The sequence below is a fragment of the Leopardus geoffroyi genome, chromosome X, assembly GCF_018350155.1.
Source record: "Leopardus geoffroyi isolate Oge1 chromosome X, O.geoffroyi_Oge1_pat1.0, whole genome shotgun sequence".
Classification (NCBI taxonomy): Eukaryota; Metazoa; Chordata; class Mammalia; order Carnivora; family Felidae; genus Leopardus; species Leopardus geoffroyi.
In genome coordinates, this window is record NC_059343.1 from 28,790,611 (window position 1) to 28,808,529 (window position 17,919).

The 17,919-nt window shown below is 35.8% G+C and overlaps 1 protein-coding gene across 8 annotated transcripts in view; it reads right to left on the reverse strand.

The window, feature by feature from the left end:
* The window catches only part of DMD (dystrophin), a 2,127,700-nt gene that overhangs the window by 2,016,176 nt on the left and 93,605 nt on the right, over positions 1–17,919 (reverse strand). For 7 of the 8 annotated variants that reach the window (XM_045472669.1, XM_045472671.1, XM_045472672.1 and 4 more), the window contains exon 1: positions 4,014–4,280. The exons of the other annotated variant lie outside the window; for it this stretch is intronic. In XM_045472669.1, coding sequence (XP_045328625.1) covers positions 4,014–4,044 — 31 coding nt within the window. In that variant the 5' untranslated portion in view covers positions 4,045–4,280. Of the gene's footprint in view, positions 1–4,013; positions 4,281–17,919 lie in introns of those variants that run through there. 8 annotated transcript variants of the gene reach the window in all.

Consider the following 17,919-nt stretch of genomic DNA (forward strand, 5'->3'; position numbering starts at 1 on the left):
ACTAGAGGGAACATGAAACTTTACAAAGAAAAACATTTTAAGAAAACTTCTACATGTGACTTAAGTAGACAAACCCTTCCAAAATTGGTGAAATAATTATTCACGCATAATGCCAATTTAACTTTCATATCTGTATGTAAATTAAACTGCAGAGCTCCAAATATGTGTTATGAATATTACTGTGTCAATATTGTACAGAGTGCAACTCCAAGAAGTTTAACTAAGACATGTGTTTAAGTGAGGCCAAAGGTAAAGACCGCAGATGTTTGTTGGCGTGTTTGTGGTATCAAGCTTGGTTGGCTGCATGGTGCATGCTCCCCGAAGAGAAACATTTTCATGAAATTCTGCTATGGAACTTGGTTGCATTTAATAATGATCATAAAAAAAGTCTCTTCATTTCCCATACCGCAGCCCACAACCATCCCAACAAAATGTTCCATTATGAGCCAAGTGCCTTGATAACACAACACACATCTCCTAGGACTAGAGCAAGACTTTGTGAGAAAGAAAACCACAGCCTCCCTCTGAATCCAATCAAAACCTGAATGTGCTTTATGAAAATAAACCAAGGTCATCGTTATTCTTCTCATCGTGATTTGGCTTGCCTTCAAATTACATACTCTGTATGTGAAATAACTGTACCGCCTCCATTAACTGAGTTTGCCATCATTTTAATCAATGTATCTTTTCAGAACGAAAGGCAGAAATGTCAAATTGCGGCCGTTATACATTCTTTTAACTCTCTGATCTGCATTAAATAAAAGCCGATCTTTGAGAAGTAACGCAGGCCTTAAAGAAATATAACTGGCATCAATTGCATTTTAAAATGTAACTGGGAAAAGATTCAACAACAACGAATCTCTTCATATGGAGGTGGTTTCCCATGAAGCTTCTGAAGGTTAAGCCTTGAGGCCCATCACTTTATGTGGGCTCTTCCCAAGGTCCTACCTGATTTTGTATGCATAATTTTGTATTATTTTTCTTAAAAGACCCCGCTCCCTCAAATTATAAAATCCCAGGCCCTTTAAAACCTAAGTTGACGTCTTCCTTCATGGTTCATTATATTTTGTCAGACAGAGGACAATTTGTCAATTTCTTACAAAATGACAGGTGTCTAAAATAGAAAATGAACAACATGAACAGAAAATTCTCTTCAAAGAAAGGTTAATTTCCAATGACTCTTCAATGGCTTTAGTACTCTGTGATTTAAATGTGTATGCATGCATTTATATAAACATATATACTCACACCAAAATACCATGTTTCCTGTATTTGCAATGGAAGAAAAATAGTTTAATAAAAATATGATAAATCATTTTTAATAAGTTAGATATTACAGTAGAAGGTGGAAAGGGAAGGAAAGTTTGGGAAATCGCTTTTATTCTCGTGGAAAAGCCATGATGAAACATAGTAAAATAGAGATTTTAAAAACCCTGACTTTTCTGGGGCGCCTGGGTGGCGCAGTCGGTTAAGCGTCCGACTTCAGCCAGGTCACGATCTCGCGGTCCGTGAGTTCGAGCCCCGCGTCGGGCTCTGGGCTGATGGCTCAGAGCCTGGAACCTGTTTCCGATTCTGTGTCTCCCTCTCTCTCTGCCCCTCCCCCGTTCATGCTCTGTCTCTCTCTGTCCCAAAAATAAATAAACGTTGGAAAAAAAAAATTAAAAAAAAAAAAAAAACCCTGACTTTTCAAAGACAACGAAGATTTAAATCTCTTTTATTAAACCACACAAGTGGTTAAGAACTTGACAATTTGTTTCTCATGTAACAAATGACTTGAACTACAAGGATTTCAAATGAATCCTTCAGAACCAAAGAGGAAACTCTATTAATATCTCTGTCCAAATTATGAATTTATATTTCAGTACTGTCTAGCTGGGGTAGTGTCAACCAATACATTTTTTTTCCCTTAAATAACCTAAATTTGCACAAAGGACATGGTAATCGTCAAGTTTACAGTAACTACAACATGACATTCTCTATTGCACTGTCAATAATGTTATGCCATGTGAAAGACACAGAAAATTTTTTATTCGGTTAAAATATATATTATCTATGTAGATCAGCAATGCATCTTTCACAGTTAAGATGCCTTTAGAAGACTCTGCAAATAAAATCATTCTAAAAGATGATTTTATTAGACCTCAAGATAATTTATATTCTTTAAAAACTTCCAATGAAATATATAGTTGCAATAAATGATTTGAGTAACTCTTTGCAATGCAATATTTGAGCAGTTCTAAAAGTAAACAATATTTATGTTAATACACTGATCTTCTGGCAACGACTTTCATTAAAAACAAACCACATGTACTCTTTTCAGTTTTTCAAACTATGGCAATTTAAAAGAAACACACATTCAAATGTCAATACATTCAAACAGAAGTGTATCAGGTGGTAAAAGTTAATGTGTAATAGAACTGTGTGAATCTCTTCATATTCTCTTCACAAACCCACTGTCATGCAGCCTAAGTATTACCTGATAGCTTTAAAATGTACTTTAATCAAGTCCTACAAAACTTGTCCCCAAAAGGTTAGCTTTCTTCAAATTCTGTAAGAATTTAAAGCTGCTTCAATATCCATGCCAAAGCAGAGACTCCCTTTACCCTTACTTCATTCCAGAGTTGCAGCTTTGCTATTTTTCCAAAATCACTCTATAAACTGGTTTATGGTTTTCAGTGTATAGGTCTATCAATTGATCAATCAATATGTGTGTACTGCAAAGAATATATGCTGTTGTATTTTTGTAATATTAGTAAATGGAATAGTTTTTCAACCAGAAAGCAGTTCTGAGGCTCACCAAATTAGTTCATAAAATAAGGAAATTTCATTAAAACACGTTTACTATAAAATCTGGTAGCACCTAATGTCAATCAATAAATGTCCAATGTTTTTTTTTTCCACCCACAGTTTTTTCTGAGGCCAAAGTTCTGTTCTGAACTTTGAACATAAGTTTTCAAGGATTACTTAATTGGAGAGGTTTACTTTATCATTGTTAATTATAGGCATCACCATCAAATCTGTTTCAGAATGGTTATAATCCACCAAAGGCAGGGGGTGGGGGGTGGGGAGAAAATCCCCTCCATCCATCTCTTTGGGACACTCTGTATTCCTCATATATTATTTTTATATATTATTTTTGCTATTGTGCCACAGTCAATTTTTAACTTTTTCATTAGTCATCATGACTTTCTTAAAATAAACAAAATAGTTCTGCTTTATATAAAAGCCAAACTAAAAAGACTAACTGAAAAGTTAGGTCATACTAGATATAAAACAACACGGTGAGCTTAGTGTGAAATAATTAGAAGTCTCTCATGCTTTTATGTTGTATTCTTGACAAAAGTGCCTGGTCACTTGCCAACAGAGATCGTATCATTATTTGAAGCAGTTTTCATGATACACTACAGAACATAACATTCACAATACTAAATATGAGAAAAGAACTTTTAAATTAAATATTTATCAATCCTTTTCTCTGCTTCCATTTATCCATTACAATTCATTTTGTTCTCAATTTTTCCCCCAAGATGTGTTACATAGAATTTTTCTGACCTTGGGGTCTCCATGCATTATTCCCATACCACAATTAGTTCATTGAGAAGATATGGTAGGTCACTGACCCACATGTAACCATTACTGAATAGAGAAGTGTCAAATAATCAAGATAATAACTCAGATATACAAACTATTTCACAGCAATTAAAATACTTTGCTACAAGTACTCCAGGCCAATTACCCATATTCTACTCCTTTACTGGTTTCTTGAATAAGAAATACCTGCTTGATTGTATTTGCAAAGAAAACACTTTAAACTCTACTTTTCTCCTGAAAAGTTTTCCCAATGTGAAACATGTACACCTGCACACATATATGTGTACATTACAGAGAAGATAACATTTATGCTTATTCAAAGACCACTATAATACTTTAAAATCAATCTGCCTAATCAGTGTGCTTGCCACAAATTTTAAGTTATGCCATGGGGAAAATATTTTCAATTACTGTGTACTTACAACACTCGTCTACTTCTTCCCACCAAAGCATTTGGGGAAAAAAAAAAAGTATCTATCACCGCAGCAACAAATATCTTGGTAAATTTGCTCCCAACTTAGGTGCTCCGATAGGTTTAGGAATGATGAGAAATCAACCAACTTCAGCAGCCTTTTAAAAAATAACAATTCAGTTTTTCCTATTCGTTTTTCTCTGAAGCCAAATGCCTCCAAGATCAGAGTCCTGTAAGGGGAAAGTGAGTGATCCCAACACTGAGTGAGTCAACGGAGTAACTGATGCCAGGATTCTGTAGAGGCCCCTGGATATTTCAAATTCCAGGACCTGCGCACAAGCAAGTGACCCGCCTTCTCTCTCAAGTTGGTTTCCCATAATAGGACTGCCCATGGTCACTACAAATAAGGTTGTGCTGCGAGCATGGCAAAGCCCTGTGAAGTCAAATAATGTTCAAGTGTGATCTGATTAATATCCAAACAAGAACAGCACAGCGGACACAGTACTTGCTCTCAAAGGCTTCTAAACATAAAAACTCTTCAGACAAAACTACAACACTTTCTGTAACTTCTATGCACATTTCTAAAATAAGAGAGCAGAAAATCCTAATCCAGAAAAGACTTTTAAATGCCTTTCCTGTTTTTCCCATTTCAACAACGCAAAAATTTCACTCTACTGAACAAAAAGAAATGCCCAGGATAATCTCTGCATTCATTATGTATCCACTGTCTACGAAACTTAATTTCTACCCTGGAGATCTTGTCAGAAGTCATGTATTGATGATGCCAACAGTCTGTAAGAAAAGCAGCAGCAGAATGTAGCAGCTGAGCTCTGAAGGCAGAATGTGTATAGCTCTCAGGGGACAAGGTTTATTCTAAAATACAGAATACTCTTATAATTGAATCAAGAAATCTTCCTAAAATGCTAAATTCCCGCAGTACCTTAAGATAAAACTTTACTAACAAATCACTCTTTCTTCAATTTCTTTGGTGGCAATTATTGAAATACCATTCTCTTAGACACTGGGTTCAATATTAGTTACTTAATGGTTCGCAACAAGAAGTTTTCTCAATTAAATGGACACAGTTTTAATAGGCGACTCGGCATGTTTGTAAATGATTCTTTGCCAGGAGAAGACTTCTTTCTTATTTTTAATGCAACAGGTGAACCCATTTTTTATAAGAAACACTGGTTTAACTTTTTAGAAAGTTATTTGTTTTCTAATAATACTCTGAGCTAAAATCATTTCACTATTTTTATAATACCGTTTGTTGAAGTGACAGACTCATTTTTCTATGTCAAGCATTCCAATGCTTGGCAGAAAAATAAATTATAGATAAAAATAGAAAAAAAAAAACCCTGGCATACTGAATCAGAGAATGATGTTTACCTTAATAGTTATACATTTCCTATTTTAGAATATCATTATCATAATATCACCATTCCCCACAAGAAAATCAATAGGAAATAAAGCACAGGGCTTAATTTGTAGGTAATTGTACTTAAGTTACTATTATCCAAAATATATTTACAATATTCTCTGTAAGTCATCTCATTTCCTCTTCTTAGGGTGGTCATCTAAATATGTGTATATGCAACAATTTCATAAAACAAAATTAAAATGGTTTTTGACCAACATGGAACCAAGTCTGCATTTTACCAAGTGTTGTTCTGTGCTGTTGGGTACAATATCACCCTGAATGTAAGTTCCTTTACAACTTGTACTGTGAGTTTTCTAAGGATATAGATCCAATTAAGCCAAGGCATATGGACAGTTCATCATATAAACTGTGGTCCATGAAGCATCAGCATCACACGGGAAACTTTCTGGAAATGCTATACACCTGAGATCTGAGAAATAAACACTCCGGGAGTAGGACCTAGTACTGTTTTAAAGGTGATTCTAATGCATATCCAATTGTGAAAAACCATGAAGTGTATGTTTCTAAAAATAAGTACGGCTCCAAATATACCAAAATCCTGTCTTGGTTAATACTGACTACACAAAAAAGCAGTAGATTTGAAGGCTTTCAGGTACATCTTAATGGTCTTTTAGTGTTAGTCAATAATCAGAACTTACTGGGCACCTATAAGAAATTCTACATTAATGTGAAATAGACATACTTCCTTTAAGATTTTAAAATCTAGGTGAGAAGATCTACTTAACTCAGAAAGCCGAAAGGTACATAAAATACAATGTAGTCCAAACAGAGTGAATTCTAATTCAGACCTTGTTCTATTTTCCTGTGGTCCTCACTTACTTACCTTTTTCATTTAGTCCTCATGATAACTACGTTGGGAAGGTCTTAGGAGCCCCATGACAAAGATGACTGGTTAAAGCAACTTGCTCAAATTCCCACTGTTCATAATTGGCAGAATGGAGCTTTTTAAAATTTAACTTTTTATGTTGAGGTAATTACATATTCACAAAAAGGTTGCAAGGACAGTAAACAGGGATTCCATATACTCTGCATTCAGTGTCCTCAGTTACACTTTTTAAGACAAAATTAGAGGGAGGGAGAATATGAATATATTCGTGTGGAGCCCAATGAGGGACTCAATCCCCCGACCCTGGAATCATGACGTGAGCCGAAATCAAGAGCCAGATGCTCAACCGACTGAGCCACCCAAGTGCACCCTCAGTTACATTTAAGCAAACCATTATGCAATTTCAAAACCAGAAAACTGACATAAATATGTTTATATATTTCTGCCATGTTCTAATACTGTGGATTTGGGCAACCACAGCTTAAATCACAATATAGAACCTAAAGAATGGTTCCCTCACCACAAAGATCTCACTTCTGCTCTCCCTTTATAGTCCTACCAACAACCACTCCGTGATGCCACACCCGACAGCCTGGTATCTGCTGATTCATTCTCCATCACTGTAATTTCATCATTTCAACAATGTTACATAAGTGGAATCATTCACTACATGATCTTTTTTAAAAAAATTAACATTTATTTTTAAGAGACAAACAGAGCATGAGCAGGGAAGGGACAGAGAGAGGACACACAGAATAGGGAGCAGGCTCCAGGCTCTGAACTGTCAGCACAGATCCCGACGCGGGGCTCAAACTCAAAAAGTGCAAGATCATGACCAGAGACAAAGTCGGACACTTAACCAAGTGAGCCAGTGAGGCGCCCCCATGATATTTTGATAACAGCTTTTTTCACTTGGCATAATGTCCTAGGGATCCATTCAAGTTGTCACCAGCTTCCATAGCCTGCTTTCTTCTACTGTGAGTAGTAGTCCATGTTAATAACATACTATGGTTTAGTTACAACAAATGTATCGTAGGAAATTTTGGTTATTTTTGGCTTGAGTTTACTACAAATAAAATTGCAAAACCATCATGTACATATTTTACATTTATCTGGGATTAATGCCCAGGAGTAAAGTTGTTGGTTCTATGCTACATGTTTACTTTTTTTTTTTTTTAATGTTTATTTATTTTTGAGAGAGACAGAGACAGAATGCGAGTGGGTTGGGGCAGAGAGGGAGGCACAGGATCCGAAGCAGGCTCCAGGCTCCGAGCTGTCAGCACAGAGCCTGACGCGGGGCTCAAACTCACAAGCTGTGAGGTCATGACCTGAGCGAAGTCGGACGCTCAACCGACTGAGCCACCCAGGCGCCCCATATGTTTACTTTTTAAATAAACTGCCAAAACATTCTCCAGGGGGTCTGTACCATTTTACCTTTCTGCCAGCAATGTGAGTGATCCAGTTTCCCTGTATCCTATTCTCTGTATCATATTCTCTACACTCTCTGTATGGTATATGGTATCGTCAATTTTAGTTTTTTTAGTCTTAAGCAGGTAGAGATATATTATGGTGGTTTTAATTTGAATTGTCTGGTTAATGACACTGAACCTCTTTTCTCATGCTTATTTGCCATCTGAATGTACTCTTCACCAAAATGACTGTTCATGTCTTCTGCTCACTTTCCAATTAGATACCTTTCTTTTTAACTGCTAAGTTTTGAGTGTTTTTTATATTTTTCGAGGTATGAGTCCTTTGTTGGATACGTGATTTGCAAATAGTTTCTCCAAGTTGGTAGCTTATCTTTTCATCTTAACGGTGTCATTCCAAAGCAAACTTTTTGAACTTTTATTAAGTCCAATTCACTGCATTTTTTTTTCTTTTTATGGATGGTGCTTTTGGTATCAGGTCTAAAAACTATTCACCAAGCCTTAATTCATCAAGAGTTTCTACCTTTTTTTCCTAACTTTTTCATCATTTTATATTTACATTTAAATCTGTGATTGAGTTCACTTGTGTATGAGGTGTGGGGTTTCTGAAGATTATTTTTTCTTATAGATTTCCAATTGCTCAAACAGTACAACAGCATTTGTTGAAAAGGCTATCCTTCCAATGAATAACGTTTGTACTTTTGTCCAGAACCAGTTGGGCCTATTTGTGGGGATCTATCTCTGGGATCTCACTTCTGTCCTACTGATGTGTTTGCCTATCTTGTTCCCAATACCACACTGCCTTAGTTAACTCTACCTCTGTAATATATGCCTAAGCATTAGAGTTATTCCTTCTACTTTATTACTCTTTTCCAAAACTGTTCTAGAAATTCTAGGTCCTGTGTGCTAGCTTACAAATTTTACAGTAGGCTTATCTACAAATAGATCTACAGATCAGAATTAAAAATACGATTTCTGGTATTGTGATGGGAATTGCTTTAAATAGATAAGTATGGGGAGGTATGACATTTTAACCATGTTGAGTCTTTTAATCCATCAATCCATTACAAATATATTTGCAATATTCAGGCCATCCTTAATTTATATCATAACAGTGCTTTGTATTCTGACTGGATGGGTTTTTTTCACATTTCTAATATGCTTCTGAGAGTATTACTGTTATATATGTAGTTGCACAAAGGAAAAGAGCAGGGGTTGCTAAACGACACTTTCAGAAAAGGGTATTAAACAAACGTATGTAACTCAACATGCACCATACATGTATGCTTTGAAAATTATTTTAATATTTTTAAATGTTTATTTTTAAGACAGAGAGACAGAGTGTAAGTGGGGAAGGGTCAGAGAGAGAGGGAGACACAGAATCTGAAGCAGGCTCCAGGCTGTGAGCTGTCAGCACAGAGCCCGAGCCAGGGCTTGAACCCACAAATGTTGAGATCATGACCTGAGCCAATGTTGGACACTTAACCGAGCCACTCAGGCGCCCCAAAAATAATTTTAAATGATAAAGTTTTCATTGTTACACACGAATTAATACACATGGATTATTTCTTCAAGAATACAAAGCTTACTTTTTATTACACTCATGGCCCACATAAGCATGTTTTTTAAATTAATCTCTTTAGTTTACAGATTTAAGATACATGCTATAAAAAAAAAATGAAGACTGGTCCTTGCTTATATTCTAGTTATCAACCAGCAATTCCCATATCATAAAATGAGTGGAATATGAATTAGAGAGAACTGATTATGGTAGACTTCAAAGCAGATAAGAAGGGAATTCCTAAGAAACTGAAAACCCTAACAGCAGTGTTTTATACAAATTGGGAGGGGTCTGAGTCATTTTCCCTACTGATTCAATTATTTCACATAATTCTAAGTACTGTGATTAAACAGATCATCAGAGGATAAGTAAGCTAGGGAAAAAAACCAGGCTTAGTAGCTAACATATTTAAATAAAGCTGACAGATTTGTTGATTTGGGAAAAATAATTTCTAGGCCATTTCTGATTCTCTTACCCACAATGACCCATATTGGCCGAAAGGCTACACATTCTATTAAGACATGTATTTCTTAGGTGTTAAGAAAAAAAAAAAAAATCTCTGCAGATAAAGCCAAAGGAGAAATGTGCTAGGTATGCATAGTTTATTATCACTGAACCCACACAAAAAAGGCAGGTGAGGATTCAGGCAAATGGGGGGTTTGTCCATATGAACAAAAAAGCTTGCTGAAATTTTATAGTCATTACATTAAAGCTATTGATGAATTTGGGGGAGAAGTGACATTTACTGTTATACTTCATAGTCTATGAACACAGTATTATCTCAATTTATTTAGGTCTTTGTTTTATTTCATTCAGGTCCTGTATGTTCTGTTAGGTTCCCAAACATAACCCTCCCTCCCTCTTTCCCTCCCTCTCTCCCTTTTCTTTTTTTTTTTTTTTTTTGGAGTAACAGCAGAAAATTACATTTTCAATTTTAGTTTCCAGCAGTTCACTTTTTACATATAGAAATACAATTGGATTTCGTAGTTCATCTTATGTCCCGAAATCTTGCTGAACTCATTATTTCTACGTGTACTTTTGTAGAATCCCTGGGATATTACACAGAGCCCCATCATAACATGTGTAAATAGAAATGATTTTTATGCTTTTATTTACTTTCTTGCAGTTTTGGGCTAGCTAGAACTTCCAGTACTATAAAGAGCAGACTGAAAGCAAACACCTTTGCCTTGATCCTACTAACAGGAAGAAAGCATTCAAACAGTTCAACGTTATTATGATGCTTGCTAGAGAATTTTCGTAGATGTTCGTGATCATGTTGAGGAAATCCTCCTGTATTCCTAGTTTCCTGAGAATTTCTACCATGAATGGGTGTTGAATTTTATCAAACCTTTTTCTTCTGCATCAATAACAACATGTGATTGTTTTTAGTTAATACAGTTCATCATATTCTGTTAGGGATTGTTGTCTCTATGTAGGAAGGATACTCTTCAGTAGCTTTTTTTTTGTTCTGTTCTGTGTTGGTCTGTTTGTGGTATCAGAGGACTTTTAGTGTCATAAATGAGTTTGGAAGTGTTGCCCCTTTTCTATTTTTATGGACATTGACAGTTCTTTTCTTTAATCACGTGAAAAATGGCATGCCATTTCCTTCTGGATTCTGTGGTTTCTTGTAAAAAATCCCGTCATTTGATTTTTTTTCCCTATACATAAAGTGTTCTTTGTCCTTCACTGCTTTTAAGCTTCTTATTTTTTTCTTTATCACTAGTTTCCAGAAGTTTCACTATAAGGGGTACAGTCATGCATCTCCTTGGGTTTATCCTTTTTATTCACTCGGCTTCTTGAACCTATAGGTTTTTGTCTTTTTCCAAATTTGGTTATTTTTCAGTCTTTATTTCTTTGGTCACTTATTCAGCAATACTCTCTTTTTTCCTCCCCTTTCAGGACTCTGAAGACATGCATCATAGATCTTTCATTATCATCCCACAGGTCACGGAGGATCTGTTCATTTTTTATCAGCCTAGTTTCTTTTTTGTTCTGACTGGGTAATTTCTACTGTTCTATCTTCCTGTTCACAGACTTTGCCCTCTGCCCCCTCCAATCTGCTGTTGAGACCATCCACTGCATTTTATTTTGATTCTTATATTTTCCAGTTCTAAAACTTCATTTTGTTCTACATGTCTTCTATTTCTTGCTGAGACGTTCTATTTTTTATTTGTTGCAAGCAAGTTTGTAATTGCTTATTGAACCATTTTTTATGATGGCTGCTTTAATATCCTTGGCAGATAATTCTATCACCTGTGTCATTTCGATGTAGGTGACTGGTGATTGTCTTTTTTCATTCAAGTTGTGATTTTCCTTTTCCTTGGCTTGATGAATGATTTTAAATGGAAACCTGGACATTTAGGGTATTATGTTATCAGACTCCAGACCTTACTTAAATCTTCTGTTTTATCTGGTGTGTTCTTACATTCCTTTGGTGAAACATGGGAAGGGGGGTTGTTCCCTTGTTACTGTTTGGTGGATCAGAAGTTGAGGTTTGCCATTCAACCTATGTTGATACATGAGCTTACTTCTGTGTGCAGTTTCTTTTTCTTTAACATTATTTTAATTTCCATTAAAAATAGTAAATGGATTTCTGGAACCTTGCAGGTTCATTCTTAAGCATTTAGAAGTTTTTCCACTAGGCAGAAAAATGCTTCAACTTGTAAACCTGAGAGCACTTCTTAACTTGTATCCCCACTGACATGATGTCTCTGACATGTACAAAATGATTTGGTTTTATAACTTGGTACTACATAGCAATGCCTTCTGTGGGGTCAAGACAGAGAACATTTACTCACTGAACGAAATAAAACTCAAAAGTAATTTATCTGTGTTGTAAAAATAATGGATGCCTAAGTCATATATTGATCTTCAACTATTTTAGAAAGTAAATGTGTAGAAATTAGTGATGGTGATTAAAGATTTCTGAATGAAACCTAAGTATAATAAGCACAAAGAAATTCAACACACTAATGCCAGTGAGATGCGAATCAGTACCAAGAATTAATAGTTGCATTTCTTAGGTTCAATTAGTCAAGGTCTTGGCAGGAGACAGGGGGACAAAAAAGCACTTAATAGAAAACAATTTGTTGAAATAAGTGTGGACAGAAGTATAGGCAGGGTGATGAGGCTAACGGAAAGTGAATCATCGAGGTAATATCCAAAGTGGGAAGTTGTTTCCACCTCTAGGCCTGATGGGTCAAAGTGAGAGACCAACATTGTTGGAACAGCAATAGACCCACAAAGTCATGACAAGGACTTTAGTGAAGTACATACAAAGTAACAAATAAATACACTAAGCTTTCCCTCCATCCTCTGATCTGGTGTCACACACTTTGCTAACAGGGTGCAAAAGGCCTAGGTAACGGAGATGAAGAGTTAAACTACCCATGGCAAAGAGTGGAGCAGATAATGTCACAAAATGGATGTGCTAGTGGAGAGTAGGGCCACTCATACAAGTGAGGAATTATTAGCAAGTGGGCTTAGCCTTCACTGTCAGGATACTCATCACTAGTATGATAACCTAGTGGAAAATATGATGAGAAATGAATAGACCCTTTGCAATCTAGCCCTTTTCTTCTTTTTTCAGCACTGTAACTCTCTGAATCCCCCTGAAGCGATCTCATGTACTTTCCTACCTTTATAGCTCAAATTATTTCAAAAGTTCATCATATATCTTCTTGCATACTGCTTTGCTCGTTTGTTACAAGCATAATAAATCACCTGAATATTTGTTTAATATGTGTCTTAGCTGTTAGAATGCAAACTCAATCAGAAAAAATGTTGTCTTTTCCTTTTGATTTACTTCACTCCCACTGTTCATGACTTTGTCATATGTAGGCTATGGCCTCTGCTTATCATTTATCTTTTATTCTATATCAGTGTATTGTATGCTTCCTTATCCTTCTGGACTTTATTTAAATTTACCTTCTCTATGAAGATTTTTTTGAAGTTTTCTTCAGCCCCATTTGTAGTTGAGTCTAATGATATGAATTTATCTTCACTACTCAGTTGTAAACTTCTTCATGTTACAGATGTGTTAAGATTTACTGTTGATATCATTAGTTCTCAAAAGTGCATTGGGTTTCATAAGGGCTCAAGGATATCAACGGGAAAAAAAGCAAACAGGTACAAGGGAGGAAGCCAGGAATTTACATCACAGATAATTATAAAATTCAAAATAAAGGCTGAATCCTTTGAGTGTAGCAAATTAAATCTGTTCTCAAATATATGTCAAAAGAGATCTGACCCTTACCTTTGTGGGATAACCATGGTATCAAATTCTCATTTGAAACAGTGGCACCAAGCCAAGGAATTAATGCGCATTTATTTATCAAATATTTATTAGGGCCAAATTTTCTACATTAAGGAAATAAGGTAATAACTCCTGGTCCCCATCCTCAAGGGGATTATGCTTCAAATGTATTAAAATAAAATACATTTTAATCTACATGTTAATTAATGAATTCAAATAAGCTAGAGGATGCTGTCTGGGAGAGGTACCTAAGACAGAAATCAGATTTTAAAGATAATATCACATGTACTGCCTACCATAAAAGATTGTCATGTCAGTTAAATAACCAATGAACTAAAAAAGCTGCTTTTAAAAGCGTACACCAAAAAAGAAGAAATCAATAATCCAAGCTCTACCCTCAAGAATCTAGAAAATGGAGAGCAAAATAAACCTCAAGCACAATGAAGGAAATAAGAAAGCAGAAATCAATAAAACTGAAAACAGAAAAACAATAGACAAAATCAATGAAATAAAGAGCTCATTTTTCAACGAGATCAGTAAAATTGACAAAGTGCTAACAAGAGTGACAAAGGAGAAAAACTGAAGACATACAAATTACCAATGTTAAGAATCAAATGGGATATCACTATATATTGGGCAGATATCAAAAAGATAATAAGGGAACACTGTGGGGCGATTATTCACACACATACTTGACAATTTAGATAAATTGGACTAATTCTTCATAAAGCACAAACTACTGCAAATCACCCAGTATGAAATAGATAATTTGAACAGCCATATAATGAGTAAATGGAACTCATAATTTAAAGACTTCTGAAAAATATATCTCCTTGCCCAGAGGGTTTTACCAAAGTTTTAAAAAAGAACCAGCACCAATTCTACAGTCTTCCAGAAAATAAAGCAACAACAATACAGAATACATTTAATGAATCCAGCAATAGCCTGATAGTAAAATGTAAAAAAATAAATAAATAAAAAACACCAGAATAAAAACCTAGAGATTAATATTCCTTAATACCAAAGCAAAAATTAACAAAATTTCAGCACATAAAACTCAGCAGCATATCAAAATAATCTTGCAGGGTTTGTTCCAGAGATGAAAAGCTGGTTTGGTATTTGAAAATCATTATTGTAACCCACCACAGTAAATGTTGAAGAAGAATAATCATTTGATTTCATCAGTGGATGCATGACATTGTTTGACTAATTTCATCATCTGTGTCTGAAATAAACTCTCTGAAAAATAGGAAAAGAACTTCTTCAACTTAATAAACAGCACCTACATATATCATACGGCTAAGTACATACTTTATAGTGAAAGATTAAATGCTTGTCCCTTAGTACTGTGAACAAAGCAAGAATGTATACTCTTACCACTCTTATTCAACACAGTGCTGATAGTTTTGGCTAGTGCAAGGAGGCAACGCAAGAAAATAGACCCATACCTTCCTATAGGTAAAGGAAGACATAAAACCATTGCTTACAAGCAAATGAGAAGAATACGAAAATTCCTCTACTACATAAAAAGCCAACTACAAAAAAAAAAACCCTCGTAGAACTAATAAGTGAGTTCATCAAAGTAGCAGAATACAAGATAAAAGTACAAAAAACAATTGTATTTCTATATACTAACAATGAACAAGGGGACACTGAAATTAAAAATAAGAATCTTTACCACCTCACAAAAAAACGAAGGTGTCAATCTCACACAACATACACTGTACGTATATGGTAAAAACAACCCAAGGCTGTAGGAATAAATTAAAGAACATCTAAGTAACTGAGGCAACATACAGTGTTCATTGGTTGGCTCAACATAGTCCATTTTACTCAAGTTGATATACAGTTTTAACACAATTCCCATCAAAATCCTAGCAAGAGAGTATAGACAAGAGCACTCTAAAATTTATATGCAAAGGCAACAAAATTAGCATAAAAATGTTGAAGAACAAAAATACACAAGCAAGTTTATCAGATTTTCAAACTTACACAGCTACAGTAATCAAGATAGTGAGGCACTAGTGTGGCACTGGTGGTTGCAAAGACTCAAAGATCAATGGGAGTTTAGAGAACCACACAAATATGGCCAGCTGGTTTAGACAAAGATCCAGAAACAATTCAGTGGCACAAATACCAATGAACAACAAATGGTGCTAGAAAACCTAAGTGTGCCATCTTATACAAAATTAATAATGGATAATAAATTTATTTTTTAAGTTTATTTATTTATTTTGAGAGAAAGAGGGAAAGTGTGAGTTGTGAGGGGCAGAGGGGGGAGGGGAGGGGGGAAAGAGAATCCCAAACAGGCTCCGGGTTGACAGTACAGAGCACCATTGGGGAGCTTGAACTCACAAACCATGAGATCATGAGCCGAAATCAAGTGTCAGATGCTTAACCAGCAGAGCCACCCAGGCTCCCCTGGATGATGAATTTAAATGTGAGACATGAAACTGTATTTTGAAAATATATACATAAGAAAATCTTTAGGATCTAGGGCTAGGTAGAGTTCTTAGAGTTTATGCTAACAGCATGGTCCATAAAAGGAAGAGCTAATTAACTAGACAGAAACAAACATTTTACTTTTCCTCCCAGGGGATAAAAAGACAACCTAAGGAAATAAGGTCTGCAAACAACATATTCAGGCAGAGACTAGAACATATAAAGAACCCGTAAGACACAAAAACCAAACAAAACCAACCTCCCACAAAAAAATTCCATTACAAAATGGACAAAAGACACAGAGAGATATTTCACCAAAGACAATACACAGATGGCAAATAAGGTGATAGATAGTACCATTAGTTGTTAGGGAAATACAAAATAAAATCACAGGGAGATGTAACTATAGGTCAAAATGGCTAAGTTAGAAAATACTGACAGTATTACATGCTGCCAAGAATTTATAGATACTGGGTTCCTTGTTGATGGCAGTGTTAAATGGTACAGCTACTATGAAAAAGAGTTGGGCAGCTTTGTAAACAGTCAACACATAAATGCCATACAACCCAGCAATTTCGATCCAGGGAATTAACTCCAGAGAAATGAAAATTATTTTTCACACCAAAACTTGTATATGAGTATTCAGAGTATTTGTAATATCCAGAAACTGGAAAATCAGATACCCTTCAAAAGGAGAGAGGCTCAGCCAAGTGTGGCACATCCATACCCTGCTATACTACTCCGAACTAAAAAGGAACACACTATTTAGACACACAGCCACCTGGAAAAGTCTCTAGATCATCTTCATGAGTAAATCAAGCCAATCCTAAAAGGTTACATACTATAGGAACCCATTTATATAACACGCTTGAAATAACGAAGTTATCCAAATGGGTATCACATTGCTGGTTGTGGGGGTTAAGGAGTAGGTGGGGGCAGGAAGGAAATAATGGGTCTGGACAAAGAAGGGTGACATAAAGGTTCCATGTGACGATGGAAATATTCTGTACCTTGATTGTACTAATTAATGTCAATAAGCTGGCTGTGATATGGTATTACAGTTTTACAGTATGTTAATACAGGGAGGAACAAGGTAAAACGATACATAAGACCTCTCTGTATTTTTTTTTTTAATTTTTTTTTTAACGTTTATTTATTTTTGAGACAGAGAGAGACAGAGCATGAACGGGGGAGGGGCAGAGAGAGAGAGGGAGACACAGAATCGGAAACAGGCTCCAGGCTCTGAGCCATCAGCCCAGAGCCCGACGGGGGGCTCGAACTCACGGACTGCGAGATCGTGACCTGGCTGAAGTCGGACGCTCAACCGACTGCGCCACCCAGGCGCCCCCTGTATTTTTTTTATAATTCTATATGAAACTACAGTTATGTAAAAAATACATAGTTTAGGTAAATAAAAAAGACGGGGGCTTGAGTTTGGCCCATGGTCCTAAGTTTTCAGACTCCTCGTATGGGACACTGATATATATGCACACAAAGCAAAGTAAGGATAAAACATACCGTAAAGTCTAATGAAGATTAGGTGACAGCAATAATATGTTTACAATTGTCTCTGCAATTGCTCCTCTTTGTTGTTGTTGTTTTTTTTGTTTTGTTTTTTTTTTTTTTTTTAGAGAGAGAGAGAGTACATGTGCAAGTGAGGGAGAGAATGAGAATGAGTCTTAAGCAGGCTCCACGCTCAGCACAGAGTCCGATGTGTGGCTCGATCCCATCACTCTGCGATCATGACCTGAGCTGAAATGAAGAGTTGGACGCTCAACCAACCAGCCACCCCACGTGCTCCTGCTCCTTTTTGTTTTAAAAGCTACAGGGCCTAGGTTGTATAATAATAGCACAGTTCAAAGTTACAATATAGTAACAGAGTACAATGTTCAAGAAGACTTTAAATCTGCAAATAAGAATTCTGGGTATCTTTTAAAATAAATATGAGAGACAGCCAAAGCATA